The sequence below is a fragment of the Corythoichthys intestinalis genome, chromosome 11 (genome assembly GCF_030265065.1).
Source record: "Corythoichthys intestinalis isolate RoL2023-P3 chromosome 11, ASM3026506v1, whole genome shotgun sequence".
NCBI classification, from domain to species: domain Eukaryota; kingdom Metazoa; phylum Chordata; class Actinopteri; order Syngnathiformes; family Syngnathidae; genus Corythoichthys; species Corythoichthys intestinalis.
The window spans coordinates 21,390,468-21,414,669 of NC_080405.1; the positions used below are offsets into that span (position 1 = coordinate 21,390,468).

At 37.6% G+C, this 24,202-nt stretch overlaps 1 protein-coding gene across 1 annotated transcript in view; it reads left to right on the forward strand.

Moving 5' to 3' along the window:
- pcdh11 (protocadherin 11) overlaps positions 1-24,202 on the forward strand; it is a 215,852-nt gene that overhangs the window by 103,907 nt on the left and 87,743 nt on the right. Inside the window, exon 5 of the mRNA XM_057850790.1 lies at positions 13,225-13,260. Within this exon, the coding sequence (XP_057706773.1) occupies positions 13,225-13,260 (36 nt within the window). The remainder of the gene's footprint in view (positions 1-13,224; positions 13,261-24,202) is intronic.

A 24,202-nucleotide genomic window follows, 5' to 3' on the forward strand; every position in this document is an offset into this window, starting at 1 on the left:
AATTGGCAAGGCCTCTGTTGCATGAGACTTTAGATTGTTTACAGTTTTAAAACACCGCAAGCACTCAAGTTATAGTTACTTCCACAGCATTTTAGAACCAGTGGTACCAGTAACTAGTAACATGTTTCTCAACAAGATGGTCGTCACCTACAGCATAAAAGTCAAGTATTGCTTCTATGTTCATGCATGACTTGTTGGGATTTAATTTTGAAGTTGGCCAAGAGTAGCGGATTGGATTTGTGCTGAAACAGCATTTGGTGACACCACGTCACTGGTGAGGAGGCAGGATCTTGGTCGTGTGCATTTCAGTCAAACTTTGTAGCGGCTTTGTGGTCCATTCTAATGTTTTTGTTCACATAAAAGCTGTCGGTGGTGCAGAAAAGTTTGGGGACTGTTGTTTGTGAGAATTGCTCTGCTGGTTCAGTTGATTGCCCAATCCTAATGCTGTATGAATGGAATTTTTGAATGGGCCATTTCAGAAACTGATGATAAAAATGGTAACTTCAATTGTGCTAAATATGATTCCAATCATTTTCTGCTGTATTATTTGATCATCTGCTGCTTGTGTAAATATAGTGTTACTAGTGTTACAATTTAGTCAGTCAAAGACCTCCAGCTGAAATATTTTACACCCTTCCGTGGCTCATCACTGTAACATTTGGAATTTTCACAGTAGTAAAGATCAATGTAACCCTCGCTGGTTGGTGTGACACTTATACAAATCAGCTCACACCTTCTTTTTAATCTCCCCACCCCTCACTCTGCCAAATGACAGGTAGGCTGTGAGGGATGTGGATAAAGTAACCAGATTGTTCCTCAGGAGAAGTCAACCTCAAAGAGCATTTTGTCATCTGTCTTCGCTCAGTAAAGTACCTGCTACCCTCTGCAGATCAGCAGTGAATCAAGATTTTTTGCTATTTCATGCCATTTGAAGTCATTTGAGTTGAGAGTGAGAGAGAACTTAGTAAGTGTTAAAAGCATGCCTTTAAAATGGGCACAAACTTTTTTTTTCTTCCATTAGTATTACTTTTGTTGTTCTAATTAATAATTATTAAGTTAGATGAAGTGTATTAGGAATGATGTCCTTCAAGCCATGGCTGATTTCAAGGGACAGTTTGACAAAAATCACTTTGAATTTGGTTTGAAAGCATGTCTAATTGAATTTTGATACATAATTAAATCAAGCAATAAATCAGCCCAGATCCCACTGCAACCCACAATTCAACACTCTTGAGCACTAAAAGCTAATTATGATGAAGTTATTATCTCAGCCAAAGGGAGTACTCAGAATGGCTCCTTCTGCATCATGGAGAATTTCTTTGGCGAAGATGTGCTCAACCTTGAAGAAAGGTCATCTCTATCATTAGGGATCTAGCACTGATGAATGTCACTCAATAGACCCATGTTAAAATGCAACACTTTAAAGCAGGTAATCTTCCCGAGCAGCTATTTGAGATGATATACACTACATCTACATCTACAATATTACATTATCTGCTGATAATCCTACTAATGTTATGACAGTGTACTACATCAGTAAGATATATTTTTCCACCAATACACAAACTACATATACAAATGGATACAAATTGTTTACCTCACTTTACAATTGTAGAGTTTGGGTGTACTTGTGCCTATCCCAGCTGACCTAAGCCTGAGTTATGCTACTGCGTTGCGGTGACGGCGAAGGGACTATGGCATCAATGAGCATTCAATAGTTCTGTGGCATTCCTCTGTTATTCACCGCCAAGCCACTAGAGGGGTGTGGCGTTGTGTTTGTTGGATTTTGGGGGACTCTAGACAACTTGTAGTTTTCGTCCGATTACATTGCTATGCTAAAATGCTAACAGAGATAAAACGCTTCATGCGGATCTTCAGCTCATCAACATTGAACAACAAATGTTGATCATACAAATATTGAGGCGCTGGCGATACAGAAGACACTTTCGGAGGCGGTCTGTCCGACTTTTGATGCCGTCACATTATGAATTCTAGCTTCGGGTGGAAGCCAGCAAGCTGTGGCGGCTAGTTTCAAACTGGCGTCGAGCACTGTGTCCAGCGTATTGTCCGAGGTCTGCAAATAACTGTGGACAGATGAAGTGATGAAGTGCACCAACCAAAAATATGACATAAAGTGATAAAAAGATGGCAGTTTTGGGCCGACCGGGTCACCGCTTAAGTCATTCGATTCCGAACACACACATACTTGCCTGGGTGGTTCTTCCATTTTTTTATTCAATCGCTGGCTGACCTCCAGTCCCGTATTTTTAGCAATATCCTCCCACGGATTTCTTGCCATTTGGCAATCTTCATAATGTCTTGACGAGACATTGTAGAAGTTGTCGTACTTGCTCTTCATTGATACGCTCTTTGACAATGGCAGTGATTTCGCGCTGAACCGGAAACAACAGTCTGAGCGGACCAATCACAGTCCATTTCCACCACGTCACATGCATTGCTGCGACACGAAGTCAGAAAATTGTGAAGGAACAAGAGAGGCTACAACGGAGGGTTGTAAATCGGGTCTTCCTTGATGGCACAGGTCTGCCGCGGAAGCATAACTCGGCCTTTAGTGTGATGGGTACATTATAACCTTGACTGGTGGCCAGCCTATCGTAACACACATACGGTTAAGACTACCAGACAACAAATACTTACATTTTTTGGAAGGGGAACATTTGCCTGGAGAAAACCCAAACAAGCACAGGGGGAACATGGAAACTTAAACAGGTAGGCTGGCCCAACTAACCTGGAAGAAAAAAAAGAGAGAGAAACCATAACATAATTATTGGACTACAACCTGTTATTTTTTTTAGCCCCCACTTTAAACCCTGCAGTTTATAGTCGAGTGCAGCTTATACATGAGCAACTTTTTTCTTGCTAATTTTGTGAGTACAGGTTCGCCTTATATCCCATAAATTCCAAAAAGACATAAGGCGGGTAATATCAACTTTTGTACAAATGCCAATATGAAGGTCTAAAAGGAGAGTCTCACTGATATTGTAGAGGTACATTAGCCTGACTTCGGTGCAGGCAGCATGGATTCAGCTCCCACTTATTGATGGAGTGAATGTTGGTTTGAATATTTGCTGACAGGCGACTGGCGATGGTGACCAGTTCAATTTGTAATCCTTTCCTTAGAAGACAGCTACAATAAAGCACATTCCTGGACAGGATATGTAGTGTTGAAATTGCATTAATTATTAAAAAAAAAAAAAAAAAAAAAAAAAAAAGAAGAAGAAATGATAATATTGCATAGGTGGAGACAAAAAAGCTGTTCGATGGATGATGTTAGAAGTGAGCAAATACAGCTGTTGGTCATCTTTGGCCACTAATCCCTGGTTGTTTAGGAAGGGGCTGGGTTGATTAAACATGGATTTAAAGCATCAACCTCATCATCTGCTAGCCAGCCTCATATACTTAATCAATTACATCCCCTGTGATTAAACTATGCTTTGGATGCCATGTACCATGCATGTAATCTCCTGACATAAGGTATTAAATGAATACTAATTATAACTTTACAGCTATGTGTCCCAAAGTATTGTAACATCTTTCCCTAGAAGACAAATTGGTGTGTCAGTGAAAGAGCGTGCAGCATTTTAAATCCGTTGAAATTGTAACTTTACTATGACTGTGATCCTTTATCGAAAATAAAAATTAAAAATTAATGTTAATACTGTATTTTGTATGTTTAATGGCAAGTCTGTTTTGAAGATTGTGATCTTCGTGTAATGGCCTAAAGTAAACACATCATATATACAGTCTTTTTGTTTTTGTTGTTCTAGAGTAGATTCAATCATAATAGGAATTGCTTGAGTAGGAATATACTATGTGGAATAAGAGGAAAGCGTATGCAAAACGAAGGTTTGATGTTTAGGATCTTTTTACTTTAAAACCAAAATGTATGGAACTGGCTTGCACAACTACATGCCGTAATTAGCTATTTTACCCTATTATCGCTAATCACTTCACCAGGATCAAGGATAGACACACCAATCACAAGCTATTGATGAGGCTGTAATTTATTTTATGCCTGGTAACAACATGTTGACCGTATAATAGTCAACTCTATACTTACTATGATTTACCTACTCTGTCATCAGTCAACAGGCCAAGCAGTGTGAATGTGAAGGTGCCACCCCAAGTTTACAAATATAATATGTGCAACTCACCTGCATATTTTATTCTGATGTAGAATTAGACATATACTGTATATACAGTACATAATGAACATGAGAAACTAGAGAAATACCAAGGGCTCAAGAAAGAGCTGGCGACAGTCTGGGAGGTGAAAGCAACAGTAGTGCCCGCAGTTCTAGGAGCACTGGGGGCCGTGTCCCCCACACTGGAGAAGTGGTTCTTGGAAATACCTGGAAAAACATCAGACATCTCCGTCCAGAAGAGTGCAGTCCTAGGAACAGCAAAGATACTGCGCAGGACCCTCAAGCTCCCAGCCCTCTGATAGAGGACCCGAGCTTCAGATGAACAGTCACCCACCCAACAAGGGTGAGGAAAGAGTTTTTATATTACAGATCAAACAGATGGAGGATTGCTACGTTGTAGATTTTTGTCGATTGTAAAGGCTTCTGGAACACAACCTTCGAAATTAGAGAGGAAAAGCTGAATAATTCTACTTTCTACTTTTCTTACATTCCTCACAGCTGTTTCACTTTCTGAGTAAGTTTGTCCGAAATTGACAATTGAAAGGATAGAATATGGACCAGGGGTGTCCAAACGTTTTGCAAAGGGGGCCAGATTTGGTGTGGTAAAAATGTGGGGGGCCGACCTTGGTTGACGTCCTTTACATAGAACAAAATATTTAAGCAAATTTTAGCAAGCCATTCTGTGTGTCACATTTGCTTTATTATTTTTTTAAATTAATAATATCAACAATCTCGCAACTAGCCTTTGTGGCGTTCTCTTTCGATTCTCGGGTTCTTGCGAAATAGTGCTGCTGTGAAATTAAACTACCTTCAAGTTGCTTTAATATTTCGCTACGTAGCTTTCCTGTAATCTTGTCGTACATGTCAGCATCTCTTGTTTGGTAATATTGCCTCAAATTGAACTCTTTAAAAACAGCAACAGTCTTTTTGCAAATGAGGCAGACACAGTTGTTGCGTATTTTAGTGACGAAATAGTCCAATTTCGACCTATCCCTGAAGCGTCGGCCGTCACAGTCAACTTTCTTTTTTGTGTTGATTGTCACCATTTTAGAAAATTGGGAGCTAAGGGTCACATGGGGTAATGTTGCCTAGAGTGCTGCTACCTTTTAGTGGGTAAATGAGGAGCAGCATTTAGTGTCTAAGCTACTTCATATGATGGTAGCAGTACTGCTGACCAATTTATTAATAGTCTGTGTGCGGGCCAGACATTATTGATTTTATGACAGAGGCTGGGGGCCGGATGAAATTTGACCAGGGGCCGCATTTGGCCCCCGGGCCGGACTTTGGACATGTCTTGTATGGACCAATTGACAACAACTGTCCAATGGACGTTTTTGCGTGGAGGGGAGTTTATATGGTGCATAGTACCATCATATACAGTGCATAAAGTGGAAGGAAAGGGTTTTGGCACTGCAGATGTACCCACCGTTTTTAATGACATTGTACTGAAATTTATTTTGGCTTTAAGTTATGTTTACAAAATATTGCATACACAGGAGGTAAGGTAAACACAATTTACTGTTTAATTTATTTAGCTGGAGTGATTTGCTGAAGTTTTTTTTTTTTTTTTTTTTTTTCCTCCTTCTTTTTGAATGCCAATACACTTTGGGCAGCTGAACACCAAGACAGAGACAAATAGAAATTGTATTTGCCTCAGACTACACTTAAGTGTATTGAAGACTTTATTAGACCATTTTTGATGAGGAAGTGTTTTGTCTGTTACAGTTTTATCATGCTGACAAAGGTGAACTGTGTTCATCACAAAAGGGAAAAAAACAATGTTCACTTAAATACTGCTTGCTGTTTCTTGGCTGAGATGTTTGAGCCTGCACAGGAATTAGCAGATGGCATGCTTATCCAAGTTATCCCTCTGTGACTGTGTGTACAATTCAAAAGTTAATTATCTCTGTTTTTAAACTTGATCTTATTCAACTTTCCAAAATATGTATACAAAATAAAGGTAATATTACGTCTGTTGGGAATATGTATAAACAAGAAAAATTGTCATAGCCTACTGGCAATTATTATCTGAGTGAGGAAAGTTGTTGCTGCAGTGTGGAAATTGAGACGACAACAAGTTGGTGATTTTTTTCTTCATTGCATTTTATATGTATTTTTTGTTGAAAAATATATATGTTATGTCATAAAGTGAGAAAATATGTTAGCTCACATATAGTAAATCTATGGCTGGAGTTGAAAGTTGCCTTTCAATGAGAAAGTAAATGATTTTCGTTTTGTCACTATGATCAGCATCCAGTTTTAGATACCAAATACTGTAATTCTCCACATTACTAGCATATATGGCTTCCAGGACATGCTTTGAATGTACCAACCTTGAATTGACTCTTGCCTGTAGCTGGTACTTGAGCAGTAGTCCCTGGAAGCAGAATTTGGTGTGCAACCTTGGCCTGACATGAGTAGCCCACTTTACCCAATACCCTAGAACTGCCACTTTGATAGGCTGAATTTGTATGGAATAATAGAAGCAACACAACGTGGACTCAAAAAGAATAGTCATGATTCAAAGTCAAGTGAAGTGTTTTCTCTCATAAATGTTGAGGGTATTCATGGCAGTACCACTGTGTTGTTAACACTAAAACAGATGACATGCAAACAGGGTACAAACATGTGCAGACAACATGAGCTAAATGTTTCCGTTAAGAAATGACGCAATTCCAGTCACACAAACACTGTACAGTGTTACCTTGACTGGACTTCAATTTGCTCCTTGACCAAGCTCGTAGCTCAATTTATTGGTATTTCAAATCAATATTCTCCCTCGAGATTGAGCTTGCATTTATCTCATTGTGACTGACAGTGATGCCATTCATGTCAGATCATACAATTCAACCAGGAAATACTGACTTGCGACATGTGCTTTCCCCCCATGGAAACATTTGCGACCATAGCCAGAAGCTTCACCCTGAATCCTGCCTGACCATTCTTTTGACAGATTGTATTAGGATGAATTGAACTGAACAGTTTCCCTCCACAACAACCTTCTAAGAATGCAGAATTAGAACAAAGGTAAAATATTAAAGGGCAAGCTGTGATTGTTCCAACAAATTTGACTCGCTAAATAAGCTTTCTTGTGGTTTTTGACACCTTCAGAGGTATTTGCGCTGTGAAATAAACTTTTTATTTAAAGTATGTGCTGGAATCAGCACTTTAATTAGTATTAAACTACAAAAAAAACAAAAACAAGAAGACTACTTTTCAGGGGTTTAGTGGGTCAACGTGTTATCACCTTTTAACTCCCAACTTTCTTACACATCCGCAAGGAAAAAAAACAGCATAATTTGTTTCATTTTAATGTTACGAACTTAAAAAAAAAAAAAAAAAAAAAAAAAGAAACAATACAAATCTAGCAATGCTACACAGACAGGAGAAATTGTTGATACCCTCCGGTTAAAAAAACAAAACAAAAACCAAAGTAGTCACTGTAATAACATTCCAAATAACTAATGGACGAGACTGGAATTCACCAAAATGCGTACTGACAAGCTGCAAAGCTTCTGGGAGAATGTCCTTTGGATAGATGACACAAAACTGGAGCTTTTTGGCAAGTCACATCAGCTCTATGTTTACAGATGCAAAAATGAAGCATACAAAGAAAACCACATGTTACAGAGTGTCTTGAATCTGTGCAGGGTACACTGATATCTCAAGAGTATCAAGGCTTTCTGAAGTAAAATGTGCTGCACAGTCACAGAAAGCTTGGCCTCAGCTGCACCTTACTGCATGTGTCCTTCAACAAGAACAAGTTTTAAAAGAACTAATAAAAGCCAAAAAAATTGACTAATAAGAAATAGCTCTCTATGTGTTGTGAACCTAATTTGAGACAGCACAAACATTCTGCTCACAATGAGTATGCTATAATACCTATTGACAGTTAGACAAGTCTCATTTAGAGGTACAAAAATCCTCAGACTTTTCAGACTGTTTCGATCAGAAAGATGTACAACAAACCTAAGATGTGTGTATACTTTTCTGTCCATGCTCAATTGATTACAGGTACTTATTCATTTAAGTAACTATTGTGGGACTGTCTTTTAATAGTCGGAGGCCGAGCTGCTTTGACTTAAACATCTGCATCATGTATGTAACTTCCTTCTCATGAGGTCATATTGTTTACAATAAGGAACACAATATGATTTTTGGAAATGTTTATTGTTGATAGAGATCATGTGCTGAATTAGCTCTCCTTAGTTAGGTAATTAATTTCACATTAATGAATATCAGGTTTAACATTAAAGGACTGAAGAGCAGGTTCAATATTGGACCAAATTGCCGTCTACATTGCTAATTTATCACTTTGGGCTCTTACTTGTCAGCACAACATAGTAAACGTCGTTTCAAACTAGCTGCAGCCTTGTGTAAAGGGTTCAGCGACAACCCATTTATTGTGTATATGGGAGAGGACTTCTCGGTGAAAGTGAGCGGCGGCGGCCTTTTTGGACAAAGCGGGAAGTCTTGAGTGAATATTCCAAAATAGATAAAGTCTTATTCTATGTTCACAGCGCTCACGCGCTCACGTCAATGACACATCCAATAGCTGAGGGGCGATATCTGTGCTATCAAGCTGTTTCGGCTGACATGTATACACAATTCATGGCCGACGAAACCTTGAGAAATGTGCTATTTTGGCTAAACTAAAGGATACCTCGATGTGCATTTGTGTGGAAATGTAGTTCATGAATAACTAAAGAAACTTCACCATCTTAATATCCCCCTACTCCTTAACTCATTCACTCCCAGACATTTTCACTAATGCAACCCCCTTCGCTCCCGGCCGTTTTACTAGATTTTGACTGATTTTGCAAGGCCCACAGAAAATTCTGTTCTATTGCTATATAAACATGGAACCCACCAAAGGAAAGATTAGACTCTTTTCTTTTAGCAGTAATAAAAAAGTAAGTTCATATTTTTTTCCATTCCATTCCAGAAATCAGCATTAGAAAATAGCTTAGTTTGAGTCATTTTCCAATTTCTGATGAAAAAACAGAGAACTTGAACTTTTTGTGAAAGCATGCATTTCAAACATAACTTTGACTTTAACACAGCTATTTTTTGCTTTAGTTACATCCCAAATATCTGAATAATGCTTTCCTTTTAACAAAATAACATAAACAACAAGACAAATAGAGCTTTTGATAGCAAAGTAACAATTCATTTGCACATAACTAACTGAGAGATAACGCTGTTGTGACCGCGACAGATGGGTAAACTTTTCCCTCATCACCACCTGTCTCATAAAGATGGATTTTTTTGAGTCTCGGCGTAGTCTGCTCGACGAGCAGCACGGACTCAACGGCATTGTCCACTGCACTGCTGGTCCCGGTCGTTCTGCTCGGTCGCCAGCGCCTGGCATCCTGGGCGTCCTCTAGGTTGTTCTGCTCAGTTGTCCGCCCCCTGGCATCCTGGACGCCATTCAGTCGTCTTCCACTGTTGCTCCGGCCGCTCGGCCCGGCCGTTCGTTGCCGTTGAATCGGGTTGCGGGTCTTACCAAATGCACTACTAACCTCCAGTTGCCAGTTTTATTGCTTTAAAATTGATTTTCAGCTTTGAGCTTTAGAGCTAAATTAAATCAGAACCCAGAGATGTCTCTTGTACAAAAAAAAATTAAAAAAAAATACGTAAAAGACGTATAAATATGTCTTTGGGACACTGAAAAAAATTAAAAATAGAACGCATTTATACGTTTTTGGGAGCAAATGAGTAAAAATAGAAAATGTTGTTTTCTTGTGCAACAATGAAAAGTAAATGCATTGGGGGTTGGGACTATAGTAAATATGCTTGGTGGAGTCCACTCGCTTTTCACTTCCTGACAGTGTCTATGTCAGCCTTGTCCTGTTTTGCGCTTGCCGTAGGGCGCTTTTCACACTGGCCTGCTGCTAGTATGAAACAGCCTTAACTGTCCCATGCACAGAAGCAACATAAGCACACATTGTCACTTTTGGAGGTAGCATGTCGACACAAACACAAAACGCAAGAAATTTAGGAAATAAAATTGCATTCAAAGAGATTTTCACAAAAAGGCTGCTCACTAAAAAATATAGTCTACACGTGGACATAAAAAAATAAGTCACTTTTCCAGATGCTGTCTCTGATACGAACAGAAGTGTACAGCGTATATTGATTGTATTCATATTATCTTTTAGAAGTATGTATGCAACTCCTGTATTGGATCTCATTAGAGGTCTTGCGATCTAATGGAATGTGCTGTGAGTGTATGTGTTAAATATTTAAATATACATTTAATGATAGTAGAATAACCTCACCCTTGGCTGCTTCACCTTATCCATAACTGGGGGGAAAAAATTGGGCTGAAGAAGCCGAGCACAATGAGGTCTGGTGGTTTAATCAATTATTTATGAAATGTTTTAATGATCAGAGTGCCTGGAGTGATCAAAGCTGGAGTGGCTTTGCTGGCGAAGACATCCACTCTACTTTGATGTGCTTCCCCAACAAAAGCACTTATCGGAAGCCGAACTCTATCCAACTCACAAACTGTTTGGCTGAGAGGCATTCACATATTAAAAGGTCAGTGCCCAGTAAGAAAGAATGGATGACAAAAAGTTCTCCCGATCTTGAACAATCCAAATCATGACTTATACACGTCTAACTACTATTTTGAATGCTGAGGTCACCTTCTCAGAGCTCTTGTGTACATTATCATATATTTAATTGGATGGTGAGGTCTTCAACATGAAGCATATGTCACAAGATGTTGAATAAAACATTACTTGGAGAAGAAACAACTGCTTCTTGCCTTAAATAAAATGCTGAATTAAAATGACCAGTCAGTGAATGCAAATGAGCCACTCGTCAAAAAGGACCTGACAACTGTTAGCAAGCTATAAAATGCAAATACTCACGCATATGCCATCGAAGTGACATACATTACTTAAATTATGTTCATCAATTCATGTGATTTTGCGGTGCTTTTCAAAGCATGATAGGTACAGAATAACAGATGGACCACGAGGTTAGAACGTATACTGTGTTTAAACAGAAACGTCTGTATATACAGTATATATTAGAAAAGTTGTCTACGTGCATTTTTATTACTTCACAATGATGAAATACAAAAGGTTACTAATACTTTGACAATCAAAAGTGCACACATATAGGTTCACCCAAGTTTTACTTTTACTTTACTAGAGGTTGTCTTTTTGTACCAGTAGGGACAAGTCGAGTTGACCTGAAATTGATTTAAAACTATGCGTCTGAAGCAGTGAATTTAAGATTTATATAGGTACATTATATGCAGTTCTGTCAAAAGGTACAGTAATTGCCAAGAAACAATGATTCAATTTATACAGTGGTATGAATAAATATCTGAACCTTTTGGAATTTCTCATTTATGCATGCAATTACCATCAAATGTGATCTGATCATTGTCAAAATCACACAGATGAAAAAACAGTGTCTGCTTTAATTAAAACCACCCATACATTTATAGGTTTTCATATCTTAATGAGGATAGAATGCAAACAGTGATAGAAGAGGGAAATATAAGTAAGTGAACCATTTCATTTAATATTTTGTTACTTTGTAATTACTTGTAGAGATGGTTTTGTATCCTTTCCCAGCTTTATACAAATCAATAACCCTTAAGCGCAGGTCTTCAGACAGCTCTTTTGACCGAGACATGATGCACATTGGACAATGCTTCTAATCAAGACAATTCTTACCAGGTGTGTGTTTTATAGTGGGCAGGGCAACTTTAAACCACTCATCAGTGATTGGACACACACCTGACTTAAATTGTTTGGTAAAAATTGATTTCATTTGCTCTTTAAGTCTCCTTAGGCAGAGGGTTCACTTACTTATTATTCTCCCTTCTGTCATTGTTTGCATGCTATCCTCATTCAAATATGAAAACATGTTTGGGTGGTTTTAGTTAAAGCAGACATTGTTTTTACATATGTGTGATTCAGACGAAGATCAGATCACATTTGATGGTGATTTTATGCAGAAATGTGAGAAATTCCAAAAAGTTCAGATACTTTTTCATACCACTGTATGTAGTTTTACAGTTATAGGCCTATATACTGTATATTCATTCATCTTTTGTATCACTTATCCTCACGAGGGTTATGGGGGTATGCATGTACAGTAGAGAGAAAGAGAGAGAGATTGTTTATTCTTGTATTCTTGTGATTTTTGTTTTTTTCTCAGACTACATTTTATCACCAATCTATGCGGGAAGTTGATAAATCATATCCCATTGTATATATTGGCATATAGAATTGATTAATGTTTTTATTTATGTATTTTTTGTTGTTCGTTGAGTCAAGGCAAGCATCCCTCGGCAAATAATTATAGTGGGATAATCGCTTGGCATGAACTTACTCCTCCATCTTTATTGTACCGTTCCACCTCATCAGTCCTGCTTCCCTTGTCTAAGTGGCTCTTCCTCACTTGATTTCTTCTATTTTCTTTACAAATAAAGAAATTTGCTTAGATTATTTTTCACAGTACAATGACAACAAAATTGGTGATTAAAAATTAAACACTTATCTCTCTGTGCATTATCTCATTTCTCAGGGAGATGATGCTTTTCTTTTTTTTGCACGCTTGCGGGTGTCTTTTGTTCCCAATTTAGACGCTTGTCTGTGTGTATTGTTCTTATTTGATGTCTCGTTTGATATTATGCTCACTTTCTTCTTTGACATGTAGAGAAAACATCCTTATCAACGTGTCAGATGTATGGCTGGTGTCAGGATGTTGGGTTTTGCCCTCACTCTTTCATTCGCATAGCATTTGAGCAGGAGGTTTTGTACTGAGTGAGGTAGATTGCTAGACATACGAACTTTGCTTTAGACACCGAATGGGGAATCAATATATATTCGAAACCTCAATTCCAACTAAAAGCAAAGATGTCACCTTAAATCTATGAGGTTGTCAATTGTTGAACTGGGTAGCTTTAGGGAGGATGGAAAGTTCCTGACACAGGTTCCTTTGTTGGCTCTAGATATTAATTTACATTGTAAATTCTCTGTCAGACGCAGTGAGACACTGATCTAAAATGACTTGTCTTCTTTCCTTGCAGGAGGCCTGTCAACTTGGGAAGATAGCGTCTGTGAATGTAAGTCATGCACACATACTGTAAGCTCCTTGCTTTGCTCTTCCTTCTGCGCGTTCCACTATAAGCATGACGAAAGCATGACAATGTACATCAATGAATCTGGCGCAAAATTTTAGAGAAATTACGTTTCCATTTATTAATAATAGGAATAATACAGTTCAAACAATCTAAAATACACTTACATTTTTATTTTGAAGGGTCTCTATGTCTGTTTCTTTGACTATTCTCTACGTTTTGAACTCTGCGACTTATAAAAAGAGATACAGTATGTATCGTTTAGAAGAGGAAATCAGAACTTATCTTCTCTACAAAGTCCAGTGTAGCGAATTTATGGATTTGTACAGGCTAATGAGCTACATGTGTTTTGGTGTAACCAAAAGAGACACAAATTTCTATTCTGTTTGGTTATGTGCACCGACACACAGTGGGTAGAAGTGACAAATGATTATCTTCCTTTTTGAAATGCAGGATTCAATTGTCTCCCAATCTTTGTGTGTTTGGTAGGCTGGGTATTATAGACCTCCCCCCCCCTCAAAAAAAAAAAAAAAACATAAATAAAAACCAAGTACATTCACTTTTAGTGATTTTAGCGGTAACTGAAAATATATAACGATATTATTAAAGTAGTAAAATACATACCTGTCAAGTTGTACGGTTTCAGCGTAATTTGTACAAGTAAGCACTGATTTTTAAGGCAAGGCAAATTTATTTATATAGCACAATTTAACACAAGACAATTCAAAGTGCTTTACATCACATGAAGATCATAAAAATCACATTAAAATCAATAGGATGTAAAAACAAAGACAGTTGAAATAGGAAATAAAATTCTGCATAAAAATCACATTTAATCATGAATAGAATATAAAAACAATAATAATAATAAAAAATAACTAAATAAAGAGAAAATAATAATAATAATAATAATGCACAAGAGGAATAGAAAGCAAATAGATTGAAATATATGGACAGTTATGGATATGCAGTGCTAAACAAGCGTTTTTAGCCCTGATTTAAAGGAGCTAACAGTTTGAGCATACTTCAGACCTTCAGGTAACTTGTTCCAGAGGCGAGGAGCATAATAGCTAAATGCTGCCTCACCCTGCTTGGTTCTTGTTTTTGGAACATACAGAAGACCGGTTCTAGACGACCTTAGGGGTCTAGATGTTTCATAGGAATCTAACAAATCAAGCATGTATTTTGGTCCAAGACCATTAAGTGTTCTGTAGACAAGCAGTAGTATTTTATAATATATCCTTTGACTCACTGGAAGCCAGTGTGACTATTTCAAAACCGGTGTAATGTGGTCCAGTTTCCTTGTATTTGTGAGGACTCTGGCTGCAGCATTCTGTACTAACTGCAGCTTCCTGACTGATTTTTATCAAGGCCTTTAAATATCCCGTTGCAATAGTCCAGTCTGCTGAAAATGAATGCATGCATAAGTTTTTCCATGTCTTTTTAAATGTGTACGCCGTACGTTCAAAATCTGTACATTTTTTGTGCATGACGTTTTTTTCCTCCGTTTGGATTTTGTCACCGTTTCGGCAACGAGACAATGTGCGTTACTATGCGGTACTACGTTGGTTTGAATGACGCAAGAAAAGTTAAGGACACTGAGAGCCAAATGTTTGTTGTGACGCTGCTGCAAACGCGATTCTAGGCTAGGTGGCTCCAATTTTTACTGACTGTAGCCGACAGCCTACAATCTACGCCTGGATATCTCATGCATATAGAACTACATGCGAAATGACAGACTCGGTGGTGTTAGTAAACAGCCGCCATTTTAGAGCAGTACACTTCTCAGAAAGGCTCTGTTGTAGTAAACCTTCCTAGTGAACCTAAGTAACTTTTTGTCTAAAATACTCCTAAATCGGCAAATCTTGACATAAATCTATCTTTAAATGATAAAACAGTTTTAAAACTTTCACATCGAAATGAAATAATAAATGACTTCCAAACATAGCAAACATTACTATGTTTTTGTTGTTGTTGTTGTTGTTTTTTTTTATTATTTAAAAAAAAAAAAAAAAAACATGAAAGGTAACACCAGTTACTTTGCCAACTAATTACTCTTACATTCAGGTAACTGAGTTTCTAACTCAATTACTTTTTGGGAGAAGTCATTTGTAACTAACTAATTACTTTTTAAAAGTAAGATTAACAACACTGGTCATAAAGATAAAGTCTGCAGAATGAAAAGTGACGAAAGAGGTGATTTTATTGTGCCAATTTGTTGGCGAACACAATTTGCCTGCAACTATTGCTGATCACTTCTTAGAATTAGCAAAAGAAATGTTCCCTGACTCAAAGATTGCATCGGTGAGTTAATTTTATCAATTGACCTTTTTAATTTATAATTGGACACACTAACAAACTACCTTCAAGTCAAACTGAATTGCGAGCTGAAGTGCCATGAAGTGCAGCCATCAAGACATGATAGAATTTGCCAAAAGTGTGACATACAATTATAACAAAAGTCACTTTAAATTTTAGTAATCATGATTTAGCTGTAGATATTGATTGTTCTTTGATTTCTCCAGGTTATATGTTACAATATTACCAACAAATTCATATTATTTTAAAAATTGAGTTTTAATTTTTGTTTCATATTGCACGCTATATACAGCGTTGTAAGATTAGTCACCGATTTGTAAGGCATACGTCACTATTTGTAAGATTGCCCACAGCCTCGGGTTGACAGGTATGAGAATAGAAAAATACTAGCATGAGTTATCGGCTAAATCATATCAAAGAACACATAGTAACGGAGAAAATATACACAATACAAAAAACAACTGGACATCTACGGAAAAAATGGTCAAGATTCATTAAAATTGTGAACTAGGAATTGTTATTCTTATATACATGTGAAGTAATGTCATATGAAAAATAGTTGTATTTAAATACATTGGTCTTTCTCTAGACTCTGGTGCATTACACCGGGCCTTTGGAATGTTTTCTAGTTTTTGACGTATCTGCTCTGTGATTACACTGTGGGTTCCCAGGGAGTTTGGGCCAGTTCCCTTGCCTAGCAGGGTGTGAGTGACGGACTGGTCTGATTAGGGTGTAGTCTGCCTTTCACCCTAAGTCCGCTGGGATAGGCTCCAGCACCCCGCCACCCTGACAAGGATAAGCGGTGTTGAAAATGGAAATTTTTAGGGTGAAGAAATGTTTAATGTCATTGAAGAGTCAATGCTTGCATACAAGGAAAGGTTTATAAGACAGTGGTGTGGACATTTACAATGTTTGATATTGAGACAGTCGCACTGACAAGATGAAAGGAGGCAGAGCTCAGGTTGCTGAGATGAAGATGATAACATTTTCTTTATAGGGATCCATGGATAGAAAGACTTGTAGTTCTTAAAAGATAAACATTATTATAAGTTAAAATATTGTGATATAAAAAAAAAAAAAAAAAAAAAAACTCGAGATGTCGGGTCCGATCACGTCATTTTCAAAGTATCGGAATCGGCAAAAAAATAAAGGACATGCCTTTTTTAAATACAGTGGTACCTCTACATACGAAGTTAATCCGTTCCAGGAGCTTGTTTGTAAGTCGAAATGGTCGTATGTCGAGCAGGATTTTCCCATAGGAATACATTATAATTCCATTAATTCGTTCCACAGCCCAAAAACCTGCACTAAATCCTTAAAAAATACTGCTGGTACTATTACAAATGGCAATTACATATAGCAAAACAAATAAAAAATAAAAATCGGATTAATAATATAATAATAATAATAATTCCTGTGATAGTGTAACGAAACGGGTTCTAATAAGGCGGACGTTTTTTTCTGTACCTGAAGGCACCGCGGCGCTGACGTGACAAAGAGGGAGGGGAGCGGGTGAAAGTTTACTTTCGCTTTCAATGCTTTCTTGAGAACATCGTCAATTGCGGCAGACAGCAGGTGTTTTGTGTTGAATAAGTTGTGAAAGAAATGATGAAAACGTGGCGAAGCTGGCGATTTCTCTGGAGATGTTACCACAATAAGAATTGTCAGCTTAACTTATAAAGACTGGCGAACGATGGTCGGAGGAGGACCGTGGAGATGTATTGTTGAGCCATTTCACGGATGCCCACCCTACGCTCATATTTTTCTGTCATTTGCATCTTCATTTAGAAGGTAAGCGTCAACTTTTTCCTTGTTTCACCACCTGTACCAACCTTTTCTGAAACCTGTGTTGATTTGTCACACAAGAAAATCCGCCGTGCATTCGTCTGCGGTGCTGCCATTGTCGTCGTATTTCGAGCATGTCGTCGGATGTAGAAACAAATGGCGAGTCAAATTTTACGTCGGATGTCGAAAAGTTCGTGTGTCGAAGCGATCGTATGTAGAGGTACCACTGTATATATATTTTTTTTAATTAAATCGTTTTCTAATTGTATTTAACGTTACAGACATAATATGTTACACTCATCCAGAGTCTTTAGTTTAGGCTTAAGGTAGGGTTATGAAGTTTATCCCAATAATGGTGGTAATTTTTTTTTTTTTTAAATGTATCACGTTAAAATATTTAATGCAATTAATGCATGCGCTGCACAACCCAGTCACGCATTGTCGCGCTCAATCTGCAATGGCGCCGTTTTACCCATATAGAGAGCTAAAAGAGTAGAGTGAATTTTGGCAGCCTTTAGAGCCTTTTTTTAATTGGCTAAAGCCTTACAATCCCTCTCCCTACGATTAGAAATATTGTGGGAAGCATTGTGGTGAAGCAAGGTAGTAACTTTTTCTTAACACCCTATGTTATTTCCCAATGCAGAGAAGATATATCAATTGGTAGCACTACGCAGTCATGGTTCCACTTCCCATTTTGCATTTGGGCATGGCTACAGCATCATTTACTGAAAGCTCAACAAATACACTAGATGGCAATAGTTAGTCACATTTGTCCTTTAAGAATAACAAGTCTTTCTATCCTTGGATCCCTCTCACAGAAAGAATGTTAATAATGTAAATGCCATCTTGAGGATTTATTGTCATAATACACAAATACAGTACTTATGTACCGTATGTTGAATGTATATATTCGTCCGAGTTTTATTCTTTTTTTTTTTTTATTGCATTGCCAAAATGTATATGATCGGGAAAAATTATCGGGAATGATTGGAATTGAATCGGGAGCAAAAAAAAAGCAATCGGATCGGGAAATATCGGGATCGGCAGATACTCAAACTAAAACGATCGGGAGCAAAAAAATATGATCGGAACAACCCTACTCTTAATGTTACTTTCTATACAATTTGTACAATTTGTAAAATTTGCTTAACTAGTAGGTCGCCATTGTTGTTGACGTCGCAGGGCGGTGACGTTGCATAGTTACGCTATCGGGCTTCCAGAGTACAACTCTAGTGACATAAACATGTGATCTGTTCAACCCTTTCAATTTGAACCCATGAGGAACAAAGTGTGTATGACACCAAAAAAGCATGTTTTTTTTTTTCATATTTCACGCAGTGTTTTATGCTCCTGAATGAAATGGACCGCGCTGATGTGTGTGGAAGCGATCGTTTTATGTATTGAATTTGTGAATCCCGCGCCATGAAAATGAGTGACTTCAGTCTCGGGTATAGGACAAATGCGAATGTGACATCACCCAGGTCAGCATCTCACAATGCAGCATTGCTGTATAGCACGCAGATGGACTGTGGATTCAGCTGATTTTGCGGATTAATTTGTTTATTTTTCGCGTCATGCCAGCCAAACGGCTGCAGAAAATTGTTGCTGCAACAGGGAGAGGCGTGTGAGCCTTTTTGGGTTTCAAAGGTTCTCAATAACCGAGGATATTGGCCAAAACAAGCCCTACTGCTGTGTGACCATTGGTCTTACGAGGAAGTGAGTAAACATTGTATATTGTATTATGTCAAATAATGGGATCATTGCACACGTTTTAATAACGAGGTGGCTTCCATTTTGTGGATGATTGTCCACCGGGAACACCACTCAGCCGACCACCGGCCTTCTTCGTGTGCCCGGTGTTCTGTTAAATTTTCAACCCCATCATAAATTGCAACTTTGTGTTAAAAATAGCCGCGAATACAGCGATTACAAAGTAAACACTACAAACTGTCTTTAAATAAAGGACTATTTACTTACGTTTGATCATGGACGGACAGGTAGAAAACTTCTCTTCAGACACATAGTGCTATGTTTGCTGCACAGTAACTTCACGCCGTTTTCTAACTGTTTACGTATTTGCCATGTAGTAAAGCATTATTTTACACCATATTCGTGTTGACCATGTGGTAGCTACGTGCTCCTCCGACATCGGTTGGTTTGTCCGGCAGTACTCTCCATCTGTTTGCCCGGGGAGCTCTCCTGTCCACAGCAGGGGAACGAGCTGTAACTTGCTCGTCGTCGGGCAGGTTGCCGATCGGCGAAGACAATCGACAACCCCGCCGCCATGTGATACGATCCTGGCTAGTTTTGTGTGATTTTTTTGCTTCGAAAAGCGAAAAGACTTTGAGACTTTAAGACTTTGAGACGTCACTCAGTTCGGGTTAGCATATCGGCTAGCTGTCACCCCTCTTGGTTTGTTTACATTCTCTGACGTCGGGGCAGGGAAATGACAAAAGCCTGACTAACTACTAAAATATTGTTCGGGAGGTGCGACCGTTGACAGTTTTGACTTAATTTTTAGTCATTTTAAAGTAATTTTGCCATGTCGTACTTGCATTTTTATTATTTCATATTCCTGTTAGCACAAGACTGTTATTTGTCATGACCATACTATTTATTTAGCAATTGGGGAAAAATAATTCGATAAAAAGAATATCCTGTATAAATATTGGAGTAGAAAGACTGAAATAATCACATTTTGCGACTCTCTTCGTCGCATTTTTCTCGTTCTGAGTAATTCCCCCTCACTGGGCTGAATTCTAAATCAGATGAAATCATGACCTTGCCGACGTCATCTACATGTCGGGGACACTACAGACCTATAATGGTAGGCGTGGATAAACAGCGGATGAAAGGACTAATTTATTGTCATCTGCGTTTTGCCAAGTTGTTGTATATAGTCGAATTGTCTCAAAATATGATTCTAATTCACATAATAATGCTATTTAAGACTTTTTTTTAATCCTGTCGTACGCACTTTATTGAGCATGACAGCACCGTCAATATACCACAAAACGAGCAGCAAATGGTAAATGAGCGAAGAGAACAGGAAAGACGGGATGAGAAAAGAGTATGACAAAAGTGCTACACCGGCGAAACATTTACAAGAGGTGAATTTGCCACCCAAAGTACTACCGTGCGCTTTCCGCTTGTTTTGTTTAGATGCATACAAACAGAACATACTAAAGATGCCTTAAGAAAATACTTAAATGTAGTCATATCCAATAAGGGTGGTTTAAATACGTTACGTGACTAATGTGGTCAACGTATCAACAATCTGCTTTAAAACTACCACAAGAAAACACATTCAAAACAAATTATGAGGCAATGAAAAGGTAATAAAAGACTCAATAAAAACACAAATAGTAAGTACTCGGTAGTGTTCGTCCAGTGAGTGACAAACTTCGTTATCACCCCAAGCATCCATTGCGCACATAAAACATGGTGCCCACCGTAGGTCAAAACATGTACTAAATATTATAGATTTTTAAATCAATGGCGGTATTATATGTGTTTCTAATAATATATTTGAGTAAAAAAGAAAAATTGTGGCTTATTAGAGCCTACAAGTCTTTAACTCCGAGTTTCCCTTTAAGAATGACCAAATTGTGAATGAATAGAAATGAACATTAGAGGGATAGAAAAGGTTAGACATTATTAGGACAAAGACCAGACTTTGATGATTGGGACACTTTCAATGGAATGATAGTGAGAACAATGGCAGGAGGATGATAAGAATTAAACTAGAAAGTAAGAAAGCCAGAGGAAGACCAAAGAGTGTGTTCATAGATGTTGTGGGGAAACACATGAGGGCAATTAGTGTTGGAGAGGAGGAGGCAAACGATGCGCTTGGATGGAAAAGAATAATACCTTGGTACAAGGAGAGGAGGGACGACACGGCAGGTTTTCAGTTTCACATTAAAAAGTTGTTTGTGATAAAATGTGGAAATACTCCATGTGCAATATTATCAAACATACCAAGTTATGCTTGTATGTCAGGTAGGGGTATTAATCACCAATTTCATGAAAATAAGATACAATATCGATTCTGTGGACACAGATACGATGTTCGCCAATATGTCATAATCTGCCTCGATTTTATTCGTTTAATTTTATACTATATTATATACACACTTACCACAATAAGTTACATTTTATTTAAAGCAATTAAAAAGAAAAAGCAATTTTGATATTTTTACATTTTATGTTTTTGCTTAAAAAGTTCTTACATTTGAATGAAAATCATTTCTTGTTAAAAAAAAAAAAAAGCTTGTCTAAAAGATAACGCTATTGATCGACATTTTGCGTTTCAATTTGACTTGATCGTTATCTAACAAATCAATGTATCAATCCAAATTGATATATCATTACATTATTACCCCAGTTAAAGCTAGAGGTGTAAATCACTAATTTCATCGCCATACAATTCCCCTCATCATACAATTACCCCCCCCCCCCCCCCCAACACACTCACACGCATCCCTAAAAACTTCTACACATCTAGGTTATAGTAGCCAAATGTTATCAATCCACAGAGGAATTCACAATATAACATGAGTCAGTTGAATTGATAAATAATTCATATGATTTCTCAAACAATCTCCCACTCGTCAGTATCACCTCTCTTTGCCTGTTCTTGCTAAACTGTGCATTTCACACAAGCGTGGTAATATTTCACCTAACACCCAAGCCAAAAAAAAAAAAAAAAACTTCAAAGAGCTTTTCAGCAGTCAAGAAGGTCAGAAGGCATACTGTAGTATCTTGGAAAAGTCTCACCATAGTTGTGTGTTTCTTTTTGCACTCATTATGACAAATCACCATAGTGGGTATGAAGATGCAATTGCTCATGAAAGTGATCATTATCGGTTATAAATTTCAGAGCAAAGCCTAAATATGCCCAGTTTATCACTCATCATTTCATCACACATAGTGAGCTGTGCATAATTAAGAGTCTGGTATTAAATAATTTTGTCAATAATGCAGAGACTGCCCCCTGCTAAAGTCGCTAGTGGATACTGCTTGGTCCAATGCTAAGTGTGGTGGACTTCTAATCCAGTAACCCATGAATCCAGCCCCATCTGCTTTTTGCCTGTATGGTTACCGGAGGGAATGTTTAGGATTGGCTGGCTTGTTCAGTGGCAGAACTTGGCACACACACGCTCCTGTTCAGTTTATCTCTGTGTACATACTTCTCAAGGCGCTGTTTTATCTGGCTGAACAGGCTTTGTTTGGTCTTGATATCTCTTACCACAGCTTGTCTTTGCTTTATGGATTTCTGGCAGCTTCTTTAAATAAGTGATAGCGCTTAGTAAAACACTCACCTTGACTTCTTTGTGAATGGTTAGCTTTTTTTTTTTTTTTTTTGTTTTTTTTTTGTTTTGGTAATGCTTGTCATTTAGCATTAACAATTTATTCTCCTCTGGGTAAAAATACAGCAATTCATGTAAGCCCATTAATGGAATTTCAGTCATTGATATTATATAATCAATTATACTTATTATTATTTTAATCACCTGGCACCATCTTAAATGGGCTTGAAGAAACAGCCGTTTAAAATGCAAAATGATTATGGCCTAATTGCCACGGACAGCTGTTTGTTCTGATAGATTCTGGATGCCATTGCCGAAACACGTTTCAAATAATTAAAATCATGTGGAGAGAAAGAATGCTTTTTTGTAACGATGCCAAACCTCCATAAGTGGCCTCGTTCTTAAGCCGGAACCTGCGCTCTGCGTCTGCACACACGCTCTACTCATTTGAGAAACACCTGTCAAAGCTGTTTGAGAACAACACAATATTTAGACGCCTTCAAAGCATTGGGATGCATAGCACGCAGAGCTATAGGATTTAGCGAACAAGGTGTTGTTGCGATTTTTCTTTTGATTCTGAAAGCCTGAAAGAGAGAGCGAGAGAGAAAGAGAATAATATTTGAGGGAATCCTACATGTTGGCTGCCATATTTCATATTCATCACAAATCACTGCACCACATTTTTGTGGTCATTTTTAAAGATGAACAAAAACAGTAATCAGTAAATGTAGAGCTGACCACAAGTATGATATGATATGATGTACACTGTTTTTGTTTGTCTTTAAAAATGCAAAAAAAAAATAATAATAACAATAATAATAATAATGTGCTGCAGTGATTTTGTGATTAAAATATAATAGGCTATGGCTGCCAACATGTTGGATTTCAGGTTTGGTCATCAAATCTTTTGTCATAAAACACATGTTTTTGTCGGTCCAAGGTCAAAGTCACCAAAGTTATTCTCAGCAGGGCAGAGAAGAATAGATTCAAGTTAGAACGGGTGAAATCAAACAAAAGCAATTTTTTTATGGATCCCAGGTCAAGGTCACAAATATTTTTGTGGGTCTTAATGACAATAATAATTGCATGAGTAAAATGTGACTGTGTTAGGGTTAATATGCTACTATAAACGAATGTAGCCTAAAACATTTTGTCAAATTTTGCTGGAACAGTTTGATTTTTAGCAAAAAGTGAATGCGATCTTGGTTTTCCATCGTCTTTTATTATTATTATACTTATACTTTTTTTAATAGTGGATGATATGAATCTGTCATAAACTGTGGGGAGTACATACGTTTTGCAAAATGTTTTTTTTTTTTTTTTTTTTTTTCCCCGAAGTCTGCATTTTAAGCTGAAAAGTAACTTTTATGGGGAAAAATGAAAACTGACCTCAAATGAACTTTTGGAATGTGTTGAAAAGTCTGGATCGGTCAAAAGACGAAACTGAGAGAACATCGATTTTGAAATGTTTCTTTTCCATTTTTGGTTAAACCATGTCTTTTGTAGGGAAGTGA